Source organism: Hemiscyllium ocellatum, chromosome 47, assembly GCF_020745735.1.
Source record: "Hemiscyllium ocellatum isolate sHemOce1 chromosome 47, sHemOce1.pat.X.cur, whole genome shotgun sequence".
Lineage (NCBI taxonomy): Eukaryota > Metazoa > Chordata > Chondrichthyes > Orectolobiformes > Hemiscylliidae > Hemiscyllium > Hemiscyllium ocellatum.
The window spans coordinates 21065115-21085744 of NC_083447.1; the positions used below are offsets into that span (position 1 = coordinate 21065115).

A 20630-nucleotide genomic window follows, 5' to 3' on the forward strand; every position below is an offset into this window, starting at 1 on the left:
ACATACAGCTGTTCAGAATGCATGTACAAGAATTTCAACCCAGCAACAGTAAAGGAACAGCAATATATTTGCAAGTCAAGAAGTAACATGATATGTAGGTTTAGATTATATTATTTTTTATTTTTAGATTATATTAGACTTACAGTGTGGAAACAGGCCCTTCGGCCCAACAAGTCCACACCGACCCGCCGAAGCGCAACCCACCCATACCCCTACATTTACCCCTTACCTAACACTACGGGCAATTTTAGCTTGGCCAATTCACCTGACCCGCACATCTTTGGACTGTGGGAGGAAACCGGAGCACCCGGAGGAAACCCACGCAGACACGGGGAGAACGTGCAAACTCCACACAGTCAGTAGCCTGAGTCGGGAATTGAACCCGGGTCTACAGGCGCTGTGAGGCAGCAATGCTAACCACTGTGCCACCATGCCGCCCAAAGGTTGTGCAACTTCACTTACGATGCTGCCCCGGTTTTTCTTAATAGAAGAAGTTACAAGTGTGGAAGGTGCTGTTGAAGTCACTTGGTAATTTATTGCAGGAGTTTTGTTAATGGTATGCTCTGTTACCATAATGTTCTGGTGATAGAGGGACTGAATGGTAAAGGGTAGATGAGGTGTTATCGAGCAGGCTGCTCTTTTCCAGATGATATCAAGCTTCAAACGGGTTAGGACTGCACTCATTTACACAACAGGACAGCATTCAATCACACTCTTGACTTACTGATTTATATATGTTGCACAACTGATGTATAAATAATGGCACTGGTGACGATGATGTGTTACTTGATACTGTGTAGGCCATGAGAGCACTGAAACAGGAGGTGATCATTTAGACTGTGAAACCCGTTGGCGATTCAATGAGAACACACGTGATGTGCAACTTAACTCCACACACTTGCCTCTGTTGCACATCATGATCAACAAATAATTAACTGAGCATTTATGAGCATTCAACATTTCTGCCAACCTTTGTGTGTTTAAGTGTTTCCTAATTTCACCACCAGAGTCTTTTTCTCAGGCAGTGCCTGTTACTCCTAGAGTGCCCCAACTAGTGGAAATAGTTTCACTTCAACGACTTATTGTGAAAACATTAACAAATCATTTTTTAATTTTCTAAATTCCAGGCAATACAATCCTTGCTTACGTAACCTTGTTCATACGTAATCATTAGAATCCAGTCTGGAAAATCCATGCTGCCCTCCCTCCAAAAGGTAAATATATACTTCCTCAGGTATGCTACTTCAATTTGCAGCCTGGTCTAATTAGGGCTTCCTGTTGTAGAAGTATGATTTCCATCCCTTGATATTTTAGTCCACTAAATAACTAGAAAATTGAAAGTACTAAAGGTACAAAACCCTAAGAAACATGGCCTTACACAAGACAAGAAAGAAACAACCACCTCCAATCCCAACCACATGCTAATCCCAAAGTTAGAAAACATTTTGCAACATCTTATTATCTCTCTTGACCATAAGCCCAGTCTCGAATTTGTTAACATAATTTGTTTTTATAAAACAGTCCTCTGTGGAATGACAAAGAAGTAGACCATTAAAATGAAAAGCATTTTTAATACAAAGTGGCAGACCACTCAAGGAGAGCTTAGTCATCAGATTTGGACACTAGCTAAAAATGAATGGGTACAGTAGTAGTTTGAAAGCTTAAATATTTGCAGTAATTCAGTCTCAGATTTTCACTTCATAACGAATAGTACGCTTTTTCATCCCAAGAGCCTACTTCACCAATATATTAGATCATGACTGCAATTTTGAATTAAAGGCCAACCTCAACAGCTTCTTTTTATTCAATCCAGCATCATTCTGACGAATCTACACTGCATCAACTCAAAGACCAATATAATCGTCCTGAGGTGCAGTGCCAAAATTGAATGCAATTATGCCAGGTGGTGTCTGATAGTTACACTATAAATTCCACATTTTTACATTCCAGCATCCTTGAGAAAAAGGCGATTGTTTCATCCGCTTTGTTAATTTTTTCTGTACTTATCCAATTAATCATTTCTGTACGTCAAGTTGTTCTTCTCATTCATGGCTCCTAGCAGGTCACCATTTAAGAAACTTTTATTCTTAGATCCAAGATGGATGACCTCAATCTCTCATATTGAACTTCATTTGCTCACTGATTTATTCAGAGTTGTCCCCTCTCATTTTTCTGTTCCCACCTGCACTATTCATTTTGCTACCTAAAACATCAGTGCCTTTTATTTTCACCTTAAAAGGCTCACTTTGCAAATTAGTCAGTTTTTTAAAAAAGGTTTATTACTAATGCAATATAGTTATAAAAACTTGTTTGTTTGGTAAATACAATGGATAAACTAACAATGCTCTGAATGTGAATTAGGGGTGGGCAGTAAATATCAGCTTTTTAAAAAAAAAAGTCCTCAGCTTATCAGGTTCAGGGCATTTCAAGTACTTTAAAACTAATGAATTTTCTCTCAACTGCCTACTGGCATCTTTTGGGCAAATATTTACAGCTGGCATGTTGTATAGTAAACAAAATGACAAATCAAAAAAAAATCCTGTTGCACTTAGTTTAGGGAATATCGACTTAGCAAAACTCCCATCTGCCCTTCTAACAGTACCATGGGTCAGTTACAATGAACTTTAACTGTCTGCTAAGGTTAAAATTACATCATGACAACTGCAATAGCAAAATCTTCAGTTTTGCACTAAAATCCAGCTCAATTCAGAGCAACGTTTGAAATATGTACAGTATTAAAACAAACGTACTCTTACATAAACTCCTGAAACCGCTTGAGATGTATTTCTACTTGAACTATAACTTGTGTGATGTGTTGTTGGTGTCACAAGTAAATCAGAAAGCTCATTTACATGTATTCAAATTTAAGACCAAAAGGTTTAAAGGTGAGAATAGAGCCCCTTAAATTATGAACATCCTGTGTGAAACCACAAGAGATGGGAGATCCACTAAATGAATAGCTTGCATCAGTATTTACTGTGGAGAAAGACAAGGTAGCTCAGGAACTCAGGAAATTAAGTACCGAGTTCTTAAGAACAGTCCACATTACAAAAGAGGTGATGGAGGTATTAGAAAATATAAAAGGTGAATAAATCTTCAGGACTTGATCAAGTGCATCCCAGGACTTTGTGGGAAGCTAAGGAAGAAAGCAGAGATATTCATACCAACTACAGCCTCAGGCTTGTCGCCAAAGGACTGGAGCGCGGCTAATGTTGTGTCTTTATTTAAGAAATGCTGTAAGGAGGAGCTTGACATCAGTGGTGAGCAAGTTGTTGGAGCGGTTCTGACACATGGGGTTTCCATGCATTTGGAGAGGTAAGGATTGATTAGGGTTTGTCAGCATGGCTGTGTGTGTAGGAAATCATGTTTCACAAACTTGATTGCGTTTTTTTTTAATGAGGACATGACCAAAAAGATAGATGAGCACACAACGGTAAACATTGTCTACAGAGACATTAGTAAAGCCTTTGACAAGGTTCTGCACAGTAGACTGATTAGCAAATTTAGATCGCATGGGATTCAGGGAGAGCTTGTCAAAAGGATATAAAATCAGCTTGATGGTAGAAAACAAAGGTGGTGGTGGAGGGTAGTTTTTCAGACTGGATGCCTGTGACCAGTGACATGCCACAAGGTTCAGTGCTGGGTCCACTGCTTCTAGTCATTTATATAAATGATTTGGATGTGAACATAGGAAGTATAGGTAGTTAAGTTTGCAGATGACACCAAAATTGGAGGTAGAGTAAACAGTAAAGGAGGTTATGTAAGATTACAAAAGGATCGTGATCAATTGGGGCAGTGGACTGACGGGGGACAGATGGAATGTAATTTAGATAAATGCGAGGTGCTGCAATTTCATAAAACGAATAAGGGCAGGGCTTACACAGTTAATGGAAAGGTCCCCTGAGTAGTGTTATAGAACAGAGACATAGGGGTTCAGGAACATCATTCTTTGAAAGTTGCATCACAGGTAGCCAGGTTGGTTAAGAAAGTATTTAGCATGCTTGCCTTCATTGCTCAGACCACTGATTGTGGGAGTTGAGATTGTACAGAACATTGGCGAGACCACTTTTGGAGTACTATGCACAGTTCTGGTTGCCCTGCTATAGAAAGGATAGTATGAAATTGGAAAAACTGCATTAAAGATTTCTAAGGATGTTGCCAGGGCTGGAGGATTTGAGTTATGAGGAGAGACTGAATAGCCTGTAACTTTTCTCACTAGAACGGAGGTTGAGAGGTAACCTACAGAATCATAAGGGACATAGATAAGGTGAAGAGCAAAGGTTTTTTTCTCTGAGGTGAGGGATTTCAAAACTAGACAGCATATTTTTAAGAAGAGAGGAGAAAGATTTAAAAAGGGACCCGAGGAGCAACCTTTTCACATTCAGGATAATTTATATGCAAAATGAATTGTCAGAGGAAGTATTAGATGCAGGTACAGCCTCACTATTTAAAAGACATTTGGAAAGGTAACACCAAAGTTGCACCAAAGGGTCTGCTTCCATGCTGTATATAACCCGATTACTCTAAGTATCAAAACTAAAGGACATTTACTCACCAGTAAGTCTGTTGGACGGGTTGGTAGTGCAACTGGTATCACTTGGGCTCTTTTCTGGTGAGGAGACACTTTTCTCTAAATCCATTACAACATGAACTGAAGAATCAAGCTGTTCGACTTTTGTTTGCTTAGAACTGTCTTTAGAGACCTAAAGCAGGAGAGACAAACACAAAAATAGGAAATCAGAAAACAGGTAAATGAGAAGTTATTAAAAAAAATGTCTGCAAGCACTCTACCAAGTTTACTTCATCCCATATGTTGGGCAAACAAAGAAACAAAGCATTCTCCTTGTAGGATAAAGCTGAGACAAGGGACAGATTAACATTTTCAACACAAAATACATAACAAACTTTTCAAAGTTTGATGATCCAACTTTCTAATGCTGTGCAACCATCTGAATTATGCCACCAGTAAAGAAAGACCATGTAATTTTGAACAGTTTTCTCTGTCAGTGCACACTCTATGCTCCTGGGACTTGGTTATCACCAGCTGCTACCATGTTTCCTCACATTGGAAATGCCAAAGAAAAATACTAAGGTTGCTCAATTTCCAATTGCAATTAACAAGCTAAGCTGCTGGAAATCACTTCAGCTGATGCAATTAATTTTATTAAATATGCAAAGATTCATAATCAGTTAACTTGAGGCTCAGGAATTCTAACCTGGATAATAAAAATGCAACATACTCCATACATCATTAAATTACCAACCAGCTTTACATACTGGAAAGAGAATCTTTGCACAGATCAAGTTAAGTTTTACCAATATTTGATGAAGATACTGAACACGTTTAGGTAGGACAGCGCACTGTATAGTTTTTAAGTGAACAGGAGGAGGAAGCCTATCAGAACAAATTGTTGGCACAGCATTTCCCCTCCCAATCCCACCCCTTGCACAAACCGTAGCAGGGAGGACAAGTAAAAATTAAGCTCTCACCTTGGATATTAAATTATTCAGCTTTGTTTTGAAGGCAGAATTGCCAACCACAGCTTCAATCACCATATTCTGCACCAGGGGCCTAATACATCCATGTTCAGAATCGGAGACATTTTGGATCGTTGCTCTCACATCAATCCTCTTCTTCGGTGGAAATAAAGTTCCATCACTTTTTTCCAAATTAATCTCGTAATTGTCCAATCGCTGTATCAAGGGAAGTTTATTGGCCATAGCACACTCAGCAATTAACTTAATAATCTTAACACGACTTTCATTCCAATTACAGTAGGAGATGACTTCAACAACCTTTGAAGCGGTCGATCGGTTTGTTGTTGTTGATGGATGCTCCATTACTGAAGATGGATCTATTGTAGCTTGGGAAGTAGACTCAATTTGGAGGTTTCTTGGTTCTGATTTCTCAGCATTCTTATCATCTAAGGAGGGGAAAAGCATACCAAAAATGAAAATATCAGGTAGAGGAAAAGAGAGAGCAGAATCTAGAACAAACAATATGAAATCATAGAATCAGAGTACAGAAGAGGCCCTTCAGCTGTTGGGTCTTTACTGTCAAAAAAATACACTGCTACCTATACTAGTCCCTCCACTAAATGAATAAAAGTTCTGAAATCTTTGTCCGAACCTACATCTATTCCAAAATGTTTCTCATGATAAAGGAAAAAGAGAAATAATACAAACATGAAATGACTATTCAGGTGAGAGCCACTCTTCAACCAAGGATTAGAGTGTACACAAGGCAGCCTACAGTCTGGGCAAGTGGTTGGTTATAGAGAAATAGGTTTACTGTTATCAACTAAAATAGTTTGAAGGAATGACTGAGATCTCAAGTAATGATGGAACAGATGATGGACATATTAATTAATATGGTTTGAAATGGTGTATAAACATGGAAAGCTAGTAATTAGTGGGGTGAGTGTCTGATGGAATGTGGCTAACTGACAAAGTTCTCATAAAAGTGTGGATTGAATTCTGTTTAAATGGTCATCTACCGAGGCAAGAAAGGAAAGGTAGGTACAGTAATTAAAATCATACAGACAAGACAGATTTCAGGAATGATGAGAATAGATGCAGGAGAGACCCGTCAGGAATTTGGTGGTTGGCAAACACTCCACTCCGGCACGTGGACCAAAATAAATCCAAGATATAATGTTTGTTTTGTCAACATTACAAAGAAAACATTAATTTTCTCCCAGAGCAGCACTCCTGCTTTCTTTCTTCTATTAAGCAATGCGTGATGTGGGCTCAGGTTTAATTTGAAAACCACATACTCCCTTACATTGAAGCCAAAATATATTCACAGGTCTACTTAGCAGAAGATGCGCAATTTATATCCATGAAGTATGCTAGTAACAGAACATATGAATTAGAAGCAGGAGTAGCCCTCCTTATTGAATGTTCCACTTCACTTTAGTGTTTGCTCTCCACAATCTTAAATTCGCTGGACAATCAAAAATCTAACTCTGTTTCTGAATAAATTTAATGATGCAGCCTTCACTGCTCCCACACTCTTGGCAGCAAGAAACATTGCACATCTGTCTTAAAATAAGGCGTCAGTGGTAGGCAAGGTGTTGAACAGAATACTTTGGGACATCATCAATCAACATTTGGACAGTCTAGGTGTGATTAGGGATAGTCAGCATGGATTTGGACGCAGGAAGTCACGTCTGATAAATCTTTTCAAGTTTTTCCTAAGAGGTAACCAAGAGGGTAGATGAGGTTAGGGCAGTAGATGTTGTCTACATGGGTAGCATGGGATCCAGGGAGAGCTAGCTAACTGGATTCAACATTGGCTCAATGGCAGGAAGCAGAGGGTGATGGTTGAAGGTTGTTTCTTGGACTGAAGGCCTGTGACTAGTGAAGTGGGTGCTGGGCCCTTAGATATTTGTTATTTACATAAATGATCTAATTGTGAAATTTGAAAGGGATCAGAAAAGATTTACAAGGATGCTGCCAGGGTTGGAGAATTTGAGCTATAGGGAGAGGTTGATCAGGCTGGGGCTGTTTTCCCTGAAGCATCGGAGGCTGAGGGTGACCTTATAGACATTTATAAAATCATAAGGGACATGGATAGGATAAATTGACAAAGTCTCTTCCCTCGGGGGAGGGAGTCCAGAACTAGAGGGCATAGGTTTAGGGTGAGAGGGGAAAGACATAAAAGAGACCTAAAGGGCAACTTTTTCACACAGAGGATGGTACGTGTATGGAATGAATTGCTAGAGGAAGTGGTGGAGGCTAGTACTTTTGCAACATTTAATAGGAATCTGCATGGGTATATGAACAGGAAGGGTTTGGATAGAAATGGACCAGGTGCTGACAGGTGGGACTAGATTGGGTTGGGATATCTGGCCAGCATGGACGAGTTGGACTGAAGGGTCTGTTTCCATGCTGTACATCTCTATGAGACTATGTGAATGCACATGGCATGATTACTAAGTTTACAGATGATACAAAATTAGGAGGTATTATTGAGTGAGGAAGGTTTAAAAAATTACAGAGGGATCTTGATCAGATGGGGAAGTGGGCTGAGGATTGCCAAATGCAATTCAATACAGATAAGTGTGAGGTGTTGCACTTTGAAAAGTCAAACCAAGGTAGGACTTATGCAATTAATGGTAAGGTCCTGAGGAGTGTTGTGGAACAAAGAGAGCTAGGAGTACAAAGTACATAGCTCCTTGAAAATGGCATCACGGGTAGACAGGTGGATGAAGGCGGCATTTAGCATACTGGCCTTCATTAATTGAGGAGAAAGTGAGGTCTGCAGATGCTGGAGATCGGAGATGAAAATGTGTTCCTGATGAAGGGCTTATGCCCGAAATGTCGAATTTCCTGCGCTTTTCCAGCAACACATTTTCAGCTTCATTAATTGAGGCACTGAGGATTGGAGTTGAGACATCATGTTACATTGTATAAGTCGTTAGTGAGACTGCACGTTGAGTATTACGTATAGTTTTGGTCACCCTGTTATAGGAAAGACATACTTAAACTAGAAAGAATGCAAAGATGATTCACCAGGATGTTGCCAGGACTAGCAGGCCAGAGTTATAGGGTGAGATTGGCCAGGATAGAACTTTATTCTTTGGAATGTGGGAGAATGAGAGGTGACATTATTGAGGCATATAAAATCATGAGGGGCATGGATAGGATGAATGCATATAGTTTTCAGCATCCCTGGGAAAAAGACTATCCTGTAACTTCCAACCAGATTCCCACTCAAGCTTCTGAAGTCCATTGAGTACAGACTTAGTAATCTCAACTTATCACATGAAAGCCCTTCATCCCTGGAATCATTCCTGTGAACCTCCGCTGCACCACCTCCAACATAATACTTTACACTGTCCTGCATTGTGTTCCAACTTGTATATAAATCAAATGGTGATTGACTCAAGAATGGAACATACTCGCAAAAAAGGGACTGTGCCTATACTCCTTCTAATTACATCCTTTCCTGAATAAGGATTCTTTCCTAAACCAAAACAGAATTCAAGGGGTAGTCTCACCAACCCTGAACAAATATAGCAAAACTTTGTTACTTTTATATTTTATTTCCCTTGCAATAAACAACATTCACTTTGCTTTCCTAATTGCTTGCTCTATCTGAAATCTAACACTGTGATCCATTTGTACAATCCATCAATTTTCTTTTTATACTCAATCTGCCAAACTTAACCTGTCATATTCACTTGCAAAGTTCTTTCATAACTTACGAATTGACATACCTTAGTCTATTCAGTAAATTTAGCAAACCATACATCGGTCCTTTCATCCAGTTCGTTGGTAAAGATTATAAATAGTTGGGCCCAGCACTGATCCCTATAGTACTTGTTACATCTTACCAACCCGAAAATACTATATTTATCTAAATTCTCTGCTTATGTTACGTAATTAATCCTCTATCTATGCTAATGTACTGCACCTTGAGCTCTTATTGTGTGTAATAACCTTTAATTGGCACCTTGTCAAATACATTGTGCATATCATCAACAGGTTTCTCTTTTCCACTCTCCCTATGAAAAGTAATAAATCCTTTTTCCTGTGTTTCCTATTACTTGGAATGTATCTTTACTGAATATTTTGAAATCTCACTTGACCAAATTTCCAAATTAATCTTAGCCAGTTCTATTTCATACCTTGTCTTTAAATTTAAAACACTTCTCAAACCTACTTCTAAACCTCAAATGGAAGTACAGTCAAGAACAAGTTTGGGCACATGACAAGTCAAGACACCTAACATTTGATGAGAAACAGATCTTTGTGTTCTTTACAAAGAAATAGCAATCAAAAGCCATGTATCTAACTCGCTAAATCAGCAGAACACAAGAATGTGGTGTGGATTTCTGGGGTGTCCAAAGAGTCCTCCTGGTGGCTGCAAATTAGTCCAAAGTACAACAGAGTCTGAGTATGCAAGACTTACTGGTGTAGCTCCAAAGCACCTGCTGCCATTACCAACAAATAACTGAGATCACATTTCAATACTACACAAGCTGGAAATAAAAAAGAGGACACAGCTGAATTTTGAATTTGATAAAAGACTGAAGCCCTCTAGTTTAGAATTTGTTATCACTTTAATGTTGAACATCAGCATGACTCTTCTGGGAGCAGAGGAGGACCAATTCCAATACCAAACAACCCAGATGGCCGCCTCCTTCAAAGACCGCAATTTCCCCTCAGACATGGTTGACGATGCTCTCCACCGCATCTCCTCCACTTCCCGCTCCTCCGCCCTTGAACCCCGCCCCTCCAAATCGCCACCAGGACAGAACCCCACTGGTTCTCACCTACCACCCCACCAACCTCCAGATACATCGTATCATCCTTCATCATTTCCGCCACCTCCAAACAGACCCCACCACCAAGGATATATTTCCCTCCCCTCCCCTATCAGCGTTCCGGAAAGATCACTCCCTCCGCGACTCCTTTGTCAGGTTCACCCCACCCCCCCATGGCAACACGACGCCTGGAGGAAAAGCCCCTCATCTTCCACCTAGAAACCCTCCAACCACATGAGATGAATGCAGAATTCTCCAGCTTCCTCATTTCCCCTCTCCCCCCCCACCTTATCTCAGTCCCAAGCCTCAGACTCAGCACCACCTTCTTGACCTGCAATCTTCTTCCCGACCTCTCTACCCCCACCCCCTCTCCGGCCTATCACCCTCACCTTAACCTCCTTCCACCTATCGCATTCCCAACACCCCTCCCCCAAGTCCCTCCTCCCTATCTTTTATCTTAGCCCGCTTGGCACACCCTCCTCATTCCTGAAAAGGGCTTATGCCCGAAACGTCGATTCACCTACTCCTTGGATGCTGCCTGATCTGCTGCGCTTTTCCAGCAATACATTTTTCAGCTCTGATCTCCAGCATCTGCAGTTCTCACTTTCTCCTTGGAACCATAGATGGTCTGGAGGATCTTTTGCTCAACCTAAGGGATCTGCAGTCAAAGACACTTGAGAACCATTGCTCTACATCATTTCATCTAGGAGAATGTGAGGAGAACTTCATCTGGTTCAATAATAATTAATATCCAAAGCATTGCCTAGACATTCCAGCATGTATGGCAAATAGCCAGCATAGAATACAGACAGGACATTGAAGGAATTCCCTTTGTTACTGTCAATTCAGACTTCACATTCTTTAACATTTACAGGAATAACTTAAAATTACATAATTCATTTAATGTAACAAAACATCCCAAGTCGACAGTTGTCGTTGACACATTCATTATTCTAGTTTTATTTATCATCATCTTTGGTTTGGATCTCTGAACTGAGAGCCACGAAGTGACCTTTGGATTGTGAGTAACAGCCTGCCTTTGAAAAAAACAATAATTGCTTACAAGGCTAGGACTGGAGATTAACTGCTGATTGAACAAGAATCAAAGAATGCTCGAGACATTATGGTTCCAGAGCTGCAATATGATCAAAAAGATGATAGATATTTGAAAGTTAACAGAGGCCTCATAGGGTGGCAGCCAGTCTAACACGAAACAACCAAGATTGAACTGGATTTTGAACCATTAAAGTCAGAAGGATTGTGCCTGCAAAAGCTACAGGACTGACGTTTCACTGTTTCCTAATTGTCCTCCTATCAACTTACTGTACGTTTGGAGAATAGCATCCCAGTATTAAGTAAATATTCCACGGAGCCTACTGGAAGCTAGCTGCATGTTTTGGTGTCTTCAGAAACCAAGCAAGACACAATCCCATTTGCATGTGATGTTACAGATGTGGAGTCCACTTGAGTGAACTAACCAGTTACATTTTATTTTTCTTTTGATTTATCCCGTAACTGTGCCTGTTTGCCATTGAGAGAGTGGGTTTAAATCACAGATATTAATTAGATTATCTTATGGTTTAACTTTGTTCTGCTAAAGCTACTGTATTATTCATAAATTATTAGTTCTTTTGTTGAAGCTATTATCTGGTGTCTGGTATCAGTTATTCACAAAATCTAGAACTAGTTATTGAAAAAGTCTGGTTAAGAACCATTGCAGCAATTTTGAGATCATTGCATTTTTTAAATTTTATTACATTGTGAATAAAGGGATAGGGATGTTGATTATATTTGGCTGTCTTCAATGTTTTAACAGAGTACAGTACTATAAAACAAAACATGACATTGTCATATAAGATAGTAGATCAGATAATCAAAAGCTTGGTCAGAGGCGGTTTAAGGAGCATCTTTAAGGAAGAAAATTAGATAGTGTGTAGGGAGGCAATTCAGACCTCAAGGCTGAGGTAACTAAAACCCAGGGTGCACAAGAAGCTGGGGGAGGAGATCTGCAACACACTATCAAAGTAGGAATGAATGAGGCAGTGAAGGAATTTAAAAACAAGAACAAGAATGTTAACATCCAATTGTTGCTTCATAGGCAAATGAGATGGTGTGAATGTTAGCATATGGACAGCTACATTTTGGGCGATCTCAAGCTTTAAGTTTGAGGAATGTGTAAAATCAGCCAGAGTTATGTTGGAATGGTCAGCAGAGAGATAATGAAGGCATGGATGGTCGCAGATAGGGATGAAGTCAGGCAGGCAATCTCAGAGAAATGGAAATAGATAACTCCTATTTGCATTGTCACTAAGATTAAGATGCTCATCGTTGCAAACAAACAGTCTTTATTCTCAATCTGTGACCAGGAAAATGGATGTATTTAGCACCGAGGCATTAGACCTTGGAGTAGGATCTGAAAACAATTGCTTCAGGCATCCTAGCATTTAATCGGAGGAAATTTCTGCTTATCCAGATAAAATTGTGCAGAATATAACCTCAACTGGAGTAGTGTGTCCAGTCCTGGGCACCACTTTTCATGCAAGATCTGAAGGTCCTGGAAAGAATGCAGGAATGATTTTAGTGATCTTCTTCAGACCTGAAAATGTTAACTCTGCTTTCTTTCCACACATTACCAAGCCTGCTGAAATTTTCAGTTTTTTCTGATTTTGTTTCTGATTTCCAGCATCCACAGTTCATTCATTTTTTTGGTTATGTCAAGATACAGTGCATTAAAAACAGGGGTGACCAATGACCATCACCAATAAGTGACACTAATCACCGCCCCTTGGCATTCAACATTACTACCATCACTGAATCCCCTTACTGTCAACATCCTTGGGGTTACCATGACCAGAAATTCAACTGGACTCACCACATAAACACAGTGGCTACAAGAGCAGGTCAAAGACTAGGGATACTGCAGCAAGTAATGCACTTCCTGACACCCCATATGTCTATCCACCATCTACAAGGCACATGTCAGAAGTGTGATGGAATACTCCCCACTTGCCTGGATGGGTGCAGCTCCAACAACACTCAAGAAGCTTGACACCATCCAGGACAAGAGTGGTGCTGGAAAAGCACAGCAAATCAGGCAGCGGCCGAGGAGCAGGAAAATCAACATTTTGGGCAAAAGCCCTTCATCAGGAATGCTGCCTGACCTGCTGTGCTTTTCCAGCACCACTCTAATCTTGACTCTGATCTCCAGCATCTGCAGTCCTCGCTTTCGCCTACAAAGAAACCCGCTTGATTGGCGCCTCATCTACAAACATTCAATCCCCCGACTACCGGCGCTCCGTAGCAGCAGTGTGTACTGTCTACAAGATGTACAGCAGAAATTCACCAGAAATTGGTACAAAATCTCAGTTACAGAAAGAGAAAAGATAAACATAGAAATAGATTTTAAAAGTTCAGCACTACAGTCTTTTTAGCATAAAAGTAGAAAAATAAAGAAATAAAGTTAAAATGTCAAACATTACAGTCCTTTCTTGAGCCAGGGGCTAGCAGATGCTCCAAGCTGGGCTTCTGGGCAGGCTTTCCTGTGAAAACCCACATTGGGCTGAAGCCCAACTGGACATGCCAGGCTTCGCTGCTGCTCACAAGGCCTGATCTGGAATAGTCAGCTCGGATTTGTTAGCGGGAGATCCTGTCGACTAACTGAATTGAGCTTTTTTTGAAAAGTTGACAAAATATATTAATGAGCGAAATGCAATTGGTTTACAAGGACTTGACAAGGTCCCAGGTGGAAGGCTGGTCCAAAAGGTAAGAGCTCATGAAATCCAAGGCAAGTTGGCAAACTGGATCCCAAATTGGCTTATAAATAGGAGGCAAATAGTGATGGTGGAGGTTGCTTTTGTAATTGGAAGCCTGTGACAAGTTGTGTATGACATGGATTAGTACTGGGACTCTTGTTGTTACTTCTGAACATTAACAATTTGGATGTGAATGCAGAAGGTTTAATTAGTAAGGTTGTAGATGACATGAAAATTGGGAGTGTTGTTGATAATGGGGAAGATGGTCTTGGGCTACAGTCTGATAGATTGGGCTGAGCAATGGCAGATGGAATTTAATCCTACTAAGTATGACAGTGATTGTAGAAGTCTAACAAGGGAAGGAAGCACAAAATGAACGGTAGACACTTAGGGAGTACAGAGGACCAAAGGGCCTAAGTAGATAGGGTGATGAAAAAAGGCATACAGGCTGATTGCCTTCATTTGCCAGGGCATAGGACAAAGCCACAAGGATGTCTTGTTACAACTTTAGAAAACATTAGTTAGGCCACAGATGGAATACCGTGTGCAGTTCTAGCTGCCAGACTATCAGAAGGACACGATTGCACTGGAGAGGGTGTTGAGGAGATTTACAAGGATGTTATCTGGGATGAAAAGTCTTAGTTATCAGGAGAGACTGAATAATCTGGGCGAGTTTCCCTTGGAGCAAAAGAGGCGGAGGGAGTGGATCTGACTGAGATATATGAAAATATGAGCTACAGAGATCGTGAGAATCTCTTCTCTGTTTCTAACAAGACTTAGAAGAGATCTGAGAATGATTTTTTTCATCCGGAGGGTCGTTTAAATATGGAATGTGCTGTCCGAGAGGGTGATGGAACGTTTAAGAAGCATCTTTAAGAATGTTAGGACACAGCTGACTATGGATCAAGTGTAGATAAATAGGATTAGTGTAATCTGGTGTTCATAGAATCACAGAATCTCTACAGTATGGAAAGAGGCCATTTAACCCACCAAGTCTATACTGACCCTCTGAAAAGCATCCTACCCAGACCCACTACCCAACCCTATCTCTGTAACCCACGTTTACCACAATTTATCCACCTAGCCTGCACATCCCCGGACACGAGAAGGCAATTTAATAGGCCAATTCATCTAACCTGCACTCATCTGGACTGTGGGAGGAAACCAGATCACCCAGCAGAAACTCACACCGGCACAGGAGAACATGCAAATGCCACACAGACAGCCGCCCAATGGCTAGAATCAAACCTGAGACCTTGGCACTGTTAAGGCTGCAGTGAGGGGTGCTGATAACCACTGTACCACCATGCCACCCATTGGTCAGCATAAACATGACAGGCTGAAGGACCTATTTCCATGCTGTATGAATCTATGACAACAGCTGGTGGTCAAATTCAATTTAAAAATAAGACAAATAAAGCTGGTATCTGTGAAATTTTCATGGGCATTTCATTTGCAAAAACCCATGTTATATCTTCACTAATGTCTTGTAAGAAATTACCACTATTACACCATTTGGCTTAAATGCTATTTCATAACTGAAGCAATGTGCACTCGAGTTGGTCTCGGTTCAAGAGCTATTAGGGATGAACTACAAATGCTTGCCTTATAAGCACATTCCATGAAATAATAACAAGCTAAAAAAGTTCAAGACACAAGCTGAGTAACAGCGAAATGTTCATCATTTCTACTTGCAACTGCACATTTGAAAACAATCACAAGTAATTCAAGAAAACAGATTTCTGATCTGTGAAATTCTGGCTTTCAGAGACAAAATCGGAAACTGTTGGGAAAACATAGGTATGGTAGCATCTGTGGACAGAAAGCAGAGTTAACACTTCAGGTCCAGTCACCTTTCTTCAAATGGGTCGCTGGACCTGAAAAATTAACTGCTTTCTGCCTGCAGATGCTGCCAAACGTACTGAGATTTCCTAGCAGTTTCTTTGTTTCCAGCATCGATAATTTTTTTTTAATTCTAGTTTTCATTGTCCTTACCTGAAATATAAATTGTCTCAGTTTGATTTGTTGAAATGTTGGATTTTTTTCCTCCATTGGGACTTGATGCCACAGGAACAACCTTAAGGTATGTGGAACCTGATTTCAGCTGTTTCTTGGAAAAAAAGTGATAGAAAAACATTACACAAAACTCACTCACAAAAGGAGTTCAAAGTATTTTTTTTTAAGGACAGGAGGCAGCCACTTGTTTGACATTAGCTCCTAATTGGAATCATTCACTCATACATCTTTTCTCTGCTAGCCCCCACATGTTTTAATGTTCTTCATATATCCAATGATCAGTCAAGTTGACAATGGATTCCACCTTCCAGTAACACTAAGTCAAAACTTCTAATGCCTTATTTATTTCTAGTGGTAATGCTTATTTACAATTCTTTTGGGTGCCACTATTGAAAATAATCTTTCACTATTAAATAGTAATTTCAAAACTTCTATTGGATCTCTCTTTATCTCCAATATGCAAAATCACTAAAAACATTTATTAAGAGCCTTATACCCTCTTCATCCTTCTGCCAGCAATACCGTTGTTCCATTATTGTGACACCCATCCTACTCTTTCAAAACAGTCCCTTATGGGACACTGTTCCAAAGGTATAAAACTAACAATTAATGGAAACTTATACAAAGATGAAAAGAAACTTAACAAATCAAAATAACATTGTCAAGGTGACGATGCACCCGAGTCTTTGCGAAGGCCATGGGTCTCAAAAGGCTTTTATTGTACAAGTGAACAGTACATGCCCCCTCTCGACACACCCAAGCATGGACACAGCTGCGAAAGAGGAGCAGACAGTCAGGTACAATGATCCACTCCATGGCCTGCTGTTTGGACCTGTTAATATCCAATTTGGTCAGGCTCAAGAGCAGACACAGAAGGCCCAACTCACTACACAGAGTGCCCTTAGATCATATGTGGTTGAAGTGCAATGAGAAATTAAGGAGAAGCCCTTTTAAAAAAACTGAAAAGTGGCTATAAAATGAAAACAGACAACAAAGATGTGGGAAACAGTTTCCTCCAGACCACAAAAACTATGTGTGGCCTAGCACCCAGTGGTTGCATGGGACTGCTGCATGCAGCAACAGGTGCACACATGCAGAACAACTATGGGCAAGCTGGCTACAGTGGTTAGCACTGCAGCCTCACAGCGCCAAGGACCTGGGCTCGATTCCAGCTCTCGGGCAACTGTGTGGAGTTTGCACATTCTCCCCGTGTCTGCGTGGGTTTACTCTGGGTGCTCCGGTTTCTTCCCACTGTCCAAAGATGTGCAGATTAGGTGAATTTGCCATGCTAAATTGCCCATAGTGTACAGGATGTGTAGGTTAGATGCATTCTATGAACCTGTTCAGAAATATTACAGCACACTTCTGGAGCAGGTGAAACTTGATTCAGGACTTCTGTAGCTTGGAGGTATGGCCTTTACCACTATGCCACATTAGTCCTCCTAACACCCATGGGTGAATGGGTGAATACAGCAACAAATCTGTGGCCAAAACACTCCAGCCTACATTTCTAAGACTCTGGAAACTGGAAAAGGGAAAGGTTTGAAAACATCCAATGGGACCCCCACGATAGTGGTTACAACTTGAATAAACCTATAAATCAGAAAGTAACATTAAATTCATAACCTGCTTTCTTCTCAATGACATCATTTATACATTTTCATCAAAATCAAAGTCAGATGGCATTCTCAGGCTACATTTTCTAATAAGTCATGACTTTTGAGCTTAGTGGCTGACGTCACATTATGAAAGTAGGAGACAGCAAATAATTCTTCTGCCACGATTCAGTTCCAAATAGTCAATGATGTCTACAAAATTCTCACAAACGAATCTTCAAAGTGAAACTTTCTTCAAAATGAGTCTAAACTCTGTCACCTAATTAAGATAGCTAATAAAATAAACAAAAGACAAATCTCAATCTAATAAGAGCATTGGATATTAAAATCAGAAATAAGAACCAAAAGTGCTGGAGAAACTCAGCAGGTCAGCAGCACCTGTAAAGACTGAAACTGAATTAATGGTCAATTTCATATGACTTCTTCAGGTTCTGATACTCAGATCTTATTCAGAGGTGGCTGGTGTGAGGAAATCAAATTCTCTCACCAGGAGAAGACAATTTGTCTGACACTGCTGAGGAAACACGGAAGAAATTAGATTTTGTAATGTTAAGTCTCACCTTCTGTGGAGCTGTGGCACAAACTGCAGATTCTTTATTGTTACTGGCTAATTGTGTCTTACTGTCATATTGACTGGCTATTTTGGGTCTTTTAGCTGCCGAATTGTCATTCTTCTGTTTTGTACACTTAGCTTTCGCGTCCACACTGGTGCTTTGTATATCTCTGATGAAAATGCCTTTATTTGTGACACTAAAATGCTTCTCTAACACTGGAGACATTTCCAAGTGTGAAGATTTATTTTTCAGTGGCGCACCAAAGTCAGGTGAACGAGTAGTGTTTTGTTGAATATTGCATGATGTGTCCAACGTGGTTGGAGTTTGACAACCAATCTCTGGTATCTTGTAGTCATACAAGAGTGACTGCTCAATGATCTTCCCTTCTTTCTCCAGATACTCATCAAGCAAGTCGCTAACAAATGCTGATCTATTTTTAATAACCGCTGGGCTGACACCTAGTAATAAAAAGGAAGGATAGTTCAGAAAGAGAGTAACTAATAACAGTAGCATTGAAATAGTCCATTACCATCAACACAATCTTACTAATTCAGCTTCTGCTTAAGGAGACAAAACAGAGGGGGAGGTTTTTCTAATATGGAGTCTTTTTTGAATATGGTTTTGCTAATGAAACCTCTTAAATCCTCACTCTCACACACAGCAATTGTGGGGCAAATCAAAGTTAGGAAAATAACAGGACAAGTCAATGCTGTTTTTGTCACATTTCACAAAGAGGAAAGATCTGCACAAAGTTGCTCAAGACTGAGATACATCAAAGTATGGATATACTTCTGAATGGAAACCATGAGGAAGACTTTTGCAGTCAACAAAGTAACATGGAACAAAAATGCAAAGGAAGTCTCATGAAGGCTCACACAGGCATAGGTTAAAAAAATTGTTTAGATGCTGACAAACTAAGCTAATTACTTCAAAATCAGAACTAACAACTTTCAATGCTGACGGATGCTATAGAGTGAGACAGATATGCTTTTTTAAAATCTGTGTAATATAGCATCGCTCTTTATTCAAGGAAATCATCATTAAAACAACAAATCATTGTTTTTGAAGAAACCCCGTTACCAGTGAAACTTTCTGGAATTGGGAAAGCAGTACAATCAAATATTTATATACCTAAAGACCAACACTGCAACTTCAACAAGTAGCAAGAATAATTTGTTAAAATTATAGAATTGTACAGGACGGAAAGTGAAATTTGGGGTCACTGAGCATGCCCTCTATTCCACTTTATTAGATCAAGTGATTCTTGTGTGAATGAAATTAGTAGTTAATCAGAGCCAGGATTTGAAATCATGCTGAAACATTAGCAATAAAGCATTGCAATCTGAAAAGATACCAAATCCCACACAGTCAAAGGTTCAACAACAAAGGTTGGCCCTTGAGCAATCCAGTAAAGTGAATCTGGCGGTAAATCTATAAACTTCTAAAAAGAAGGCAGGTCTATTGGAATGACAAAAAACTTATTCACAAAAGGTTTCAAGCAGAAACCACGCTTGGCTTAGTTAGTCCACATTTTCATAAGCATGAATTACAAGGCTCTACAAGAGTTGTTTTGGATCTTCCTTTGTACTAATCATGGGTCAGTAACTCAATTTTTTTCAGCTCGTGCTTTTTCAAACATGCATACACCCGAGAATCACAAAAGAAAAGCAAAATTATAAATATTTTTGTTTACTTGAAGGTGATGGACTTGGATTGTTCTCAGGTGACCCAGGCTGCAGGTTAAACTTGTTCTTCCAGCCCTTAATCTTGGTGAGATCATTTGTTTTTCCTGTTCGGGAGATAAATGGAATTCCAGTTTCTGAAAGAAAATCAAGTCACAAGTTGCTTAAACACTGATGAGGGAAATTCAGCGGCACAGCTCTAGCATACTCTAGCCTGTCGACCTGCCCTGAAGGATTTTCTCCCAGCATTCTGTCCAAATGTTCTCCCCTTGTACCACTCCCCACCTTAACCATACAAACTAGATTAAATAGCAACAGACCCAATAGTTAGTTGAAAGTCGATTCTTACTGAGAAATAAAATGAAATCCTTACCTCGAATCCCATGAGATTCATTTACAGGAAAGGAAGAAACCAATTCAACACTCTGCGTGGAAGCCAGTCCTAAATGTTCCACATTTATACATTCAGTGAGTTGGAGATCACTCAGTTTTACTCCAACTGGATAAAAGAAATGGAAAAATACAGGCAAAAAAAATCACAACAGTAGTACAGAATGTTCAAATCATAATGGTTATTTAGCTCAGTTTACAAATATTTTAAAAGGAGATATTATCAATTTTGGTGCTACAAAAATGAAACATGGATTTATGCCAGTGATCATTGTTTATAAACTTTACTGATTTCAGTTCTGCCAGTCAAAATTTGCACAAAGAGAGAAGCAATGTGGTAAGTTTC

At 39.9% G+C, this 20630-nt stretch overlaps 1 protein-coding gene across 6 annotated transcripts in view; it reads right to left on the reverse strand.

Annotated features, from left to right (window-relative positions):
- LOC132836765 (uncharacterized) overlaps nt 1-20630 on the reverse strand; it is a 179964-nt gene that overhangs the window by 122672 nt on the left and 36662 nt on the right. For all 6 annotated transcript variants that reach the window (XR_009647396.1, XM_060856214.1, XM_060856216.1 and 3 more), the window contains exons 5-10: nt 20268-20393; nt 19906-20031; nt 18219-18670; nt 16022-16136; nt 5491-5924; nt 4556-4703 (exon numbers count right to left, since the gene is read on the reverse strand). Coding sequence is in view for 5 of the 6 variants with exons in the window: in XM_060856214.1 (XP_060712197.1) it covers nt 4556-4703; nt 5491-5924; nt 16022-16136; nt 18219-18670; nt 19906-20031; nt 20268-20393 (1401 nt within the window). In the remaining variant the exon portion in view is untranslated. The remainder of the gene's footprint in view (nt 1-4555; nt 4704-5490; nt 5925-16021; nt 16137-18218; nt 18671-19905; nt 20032-20267; nt 20394-20630) is intronic.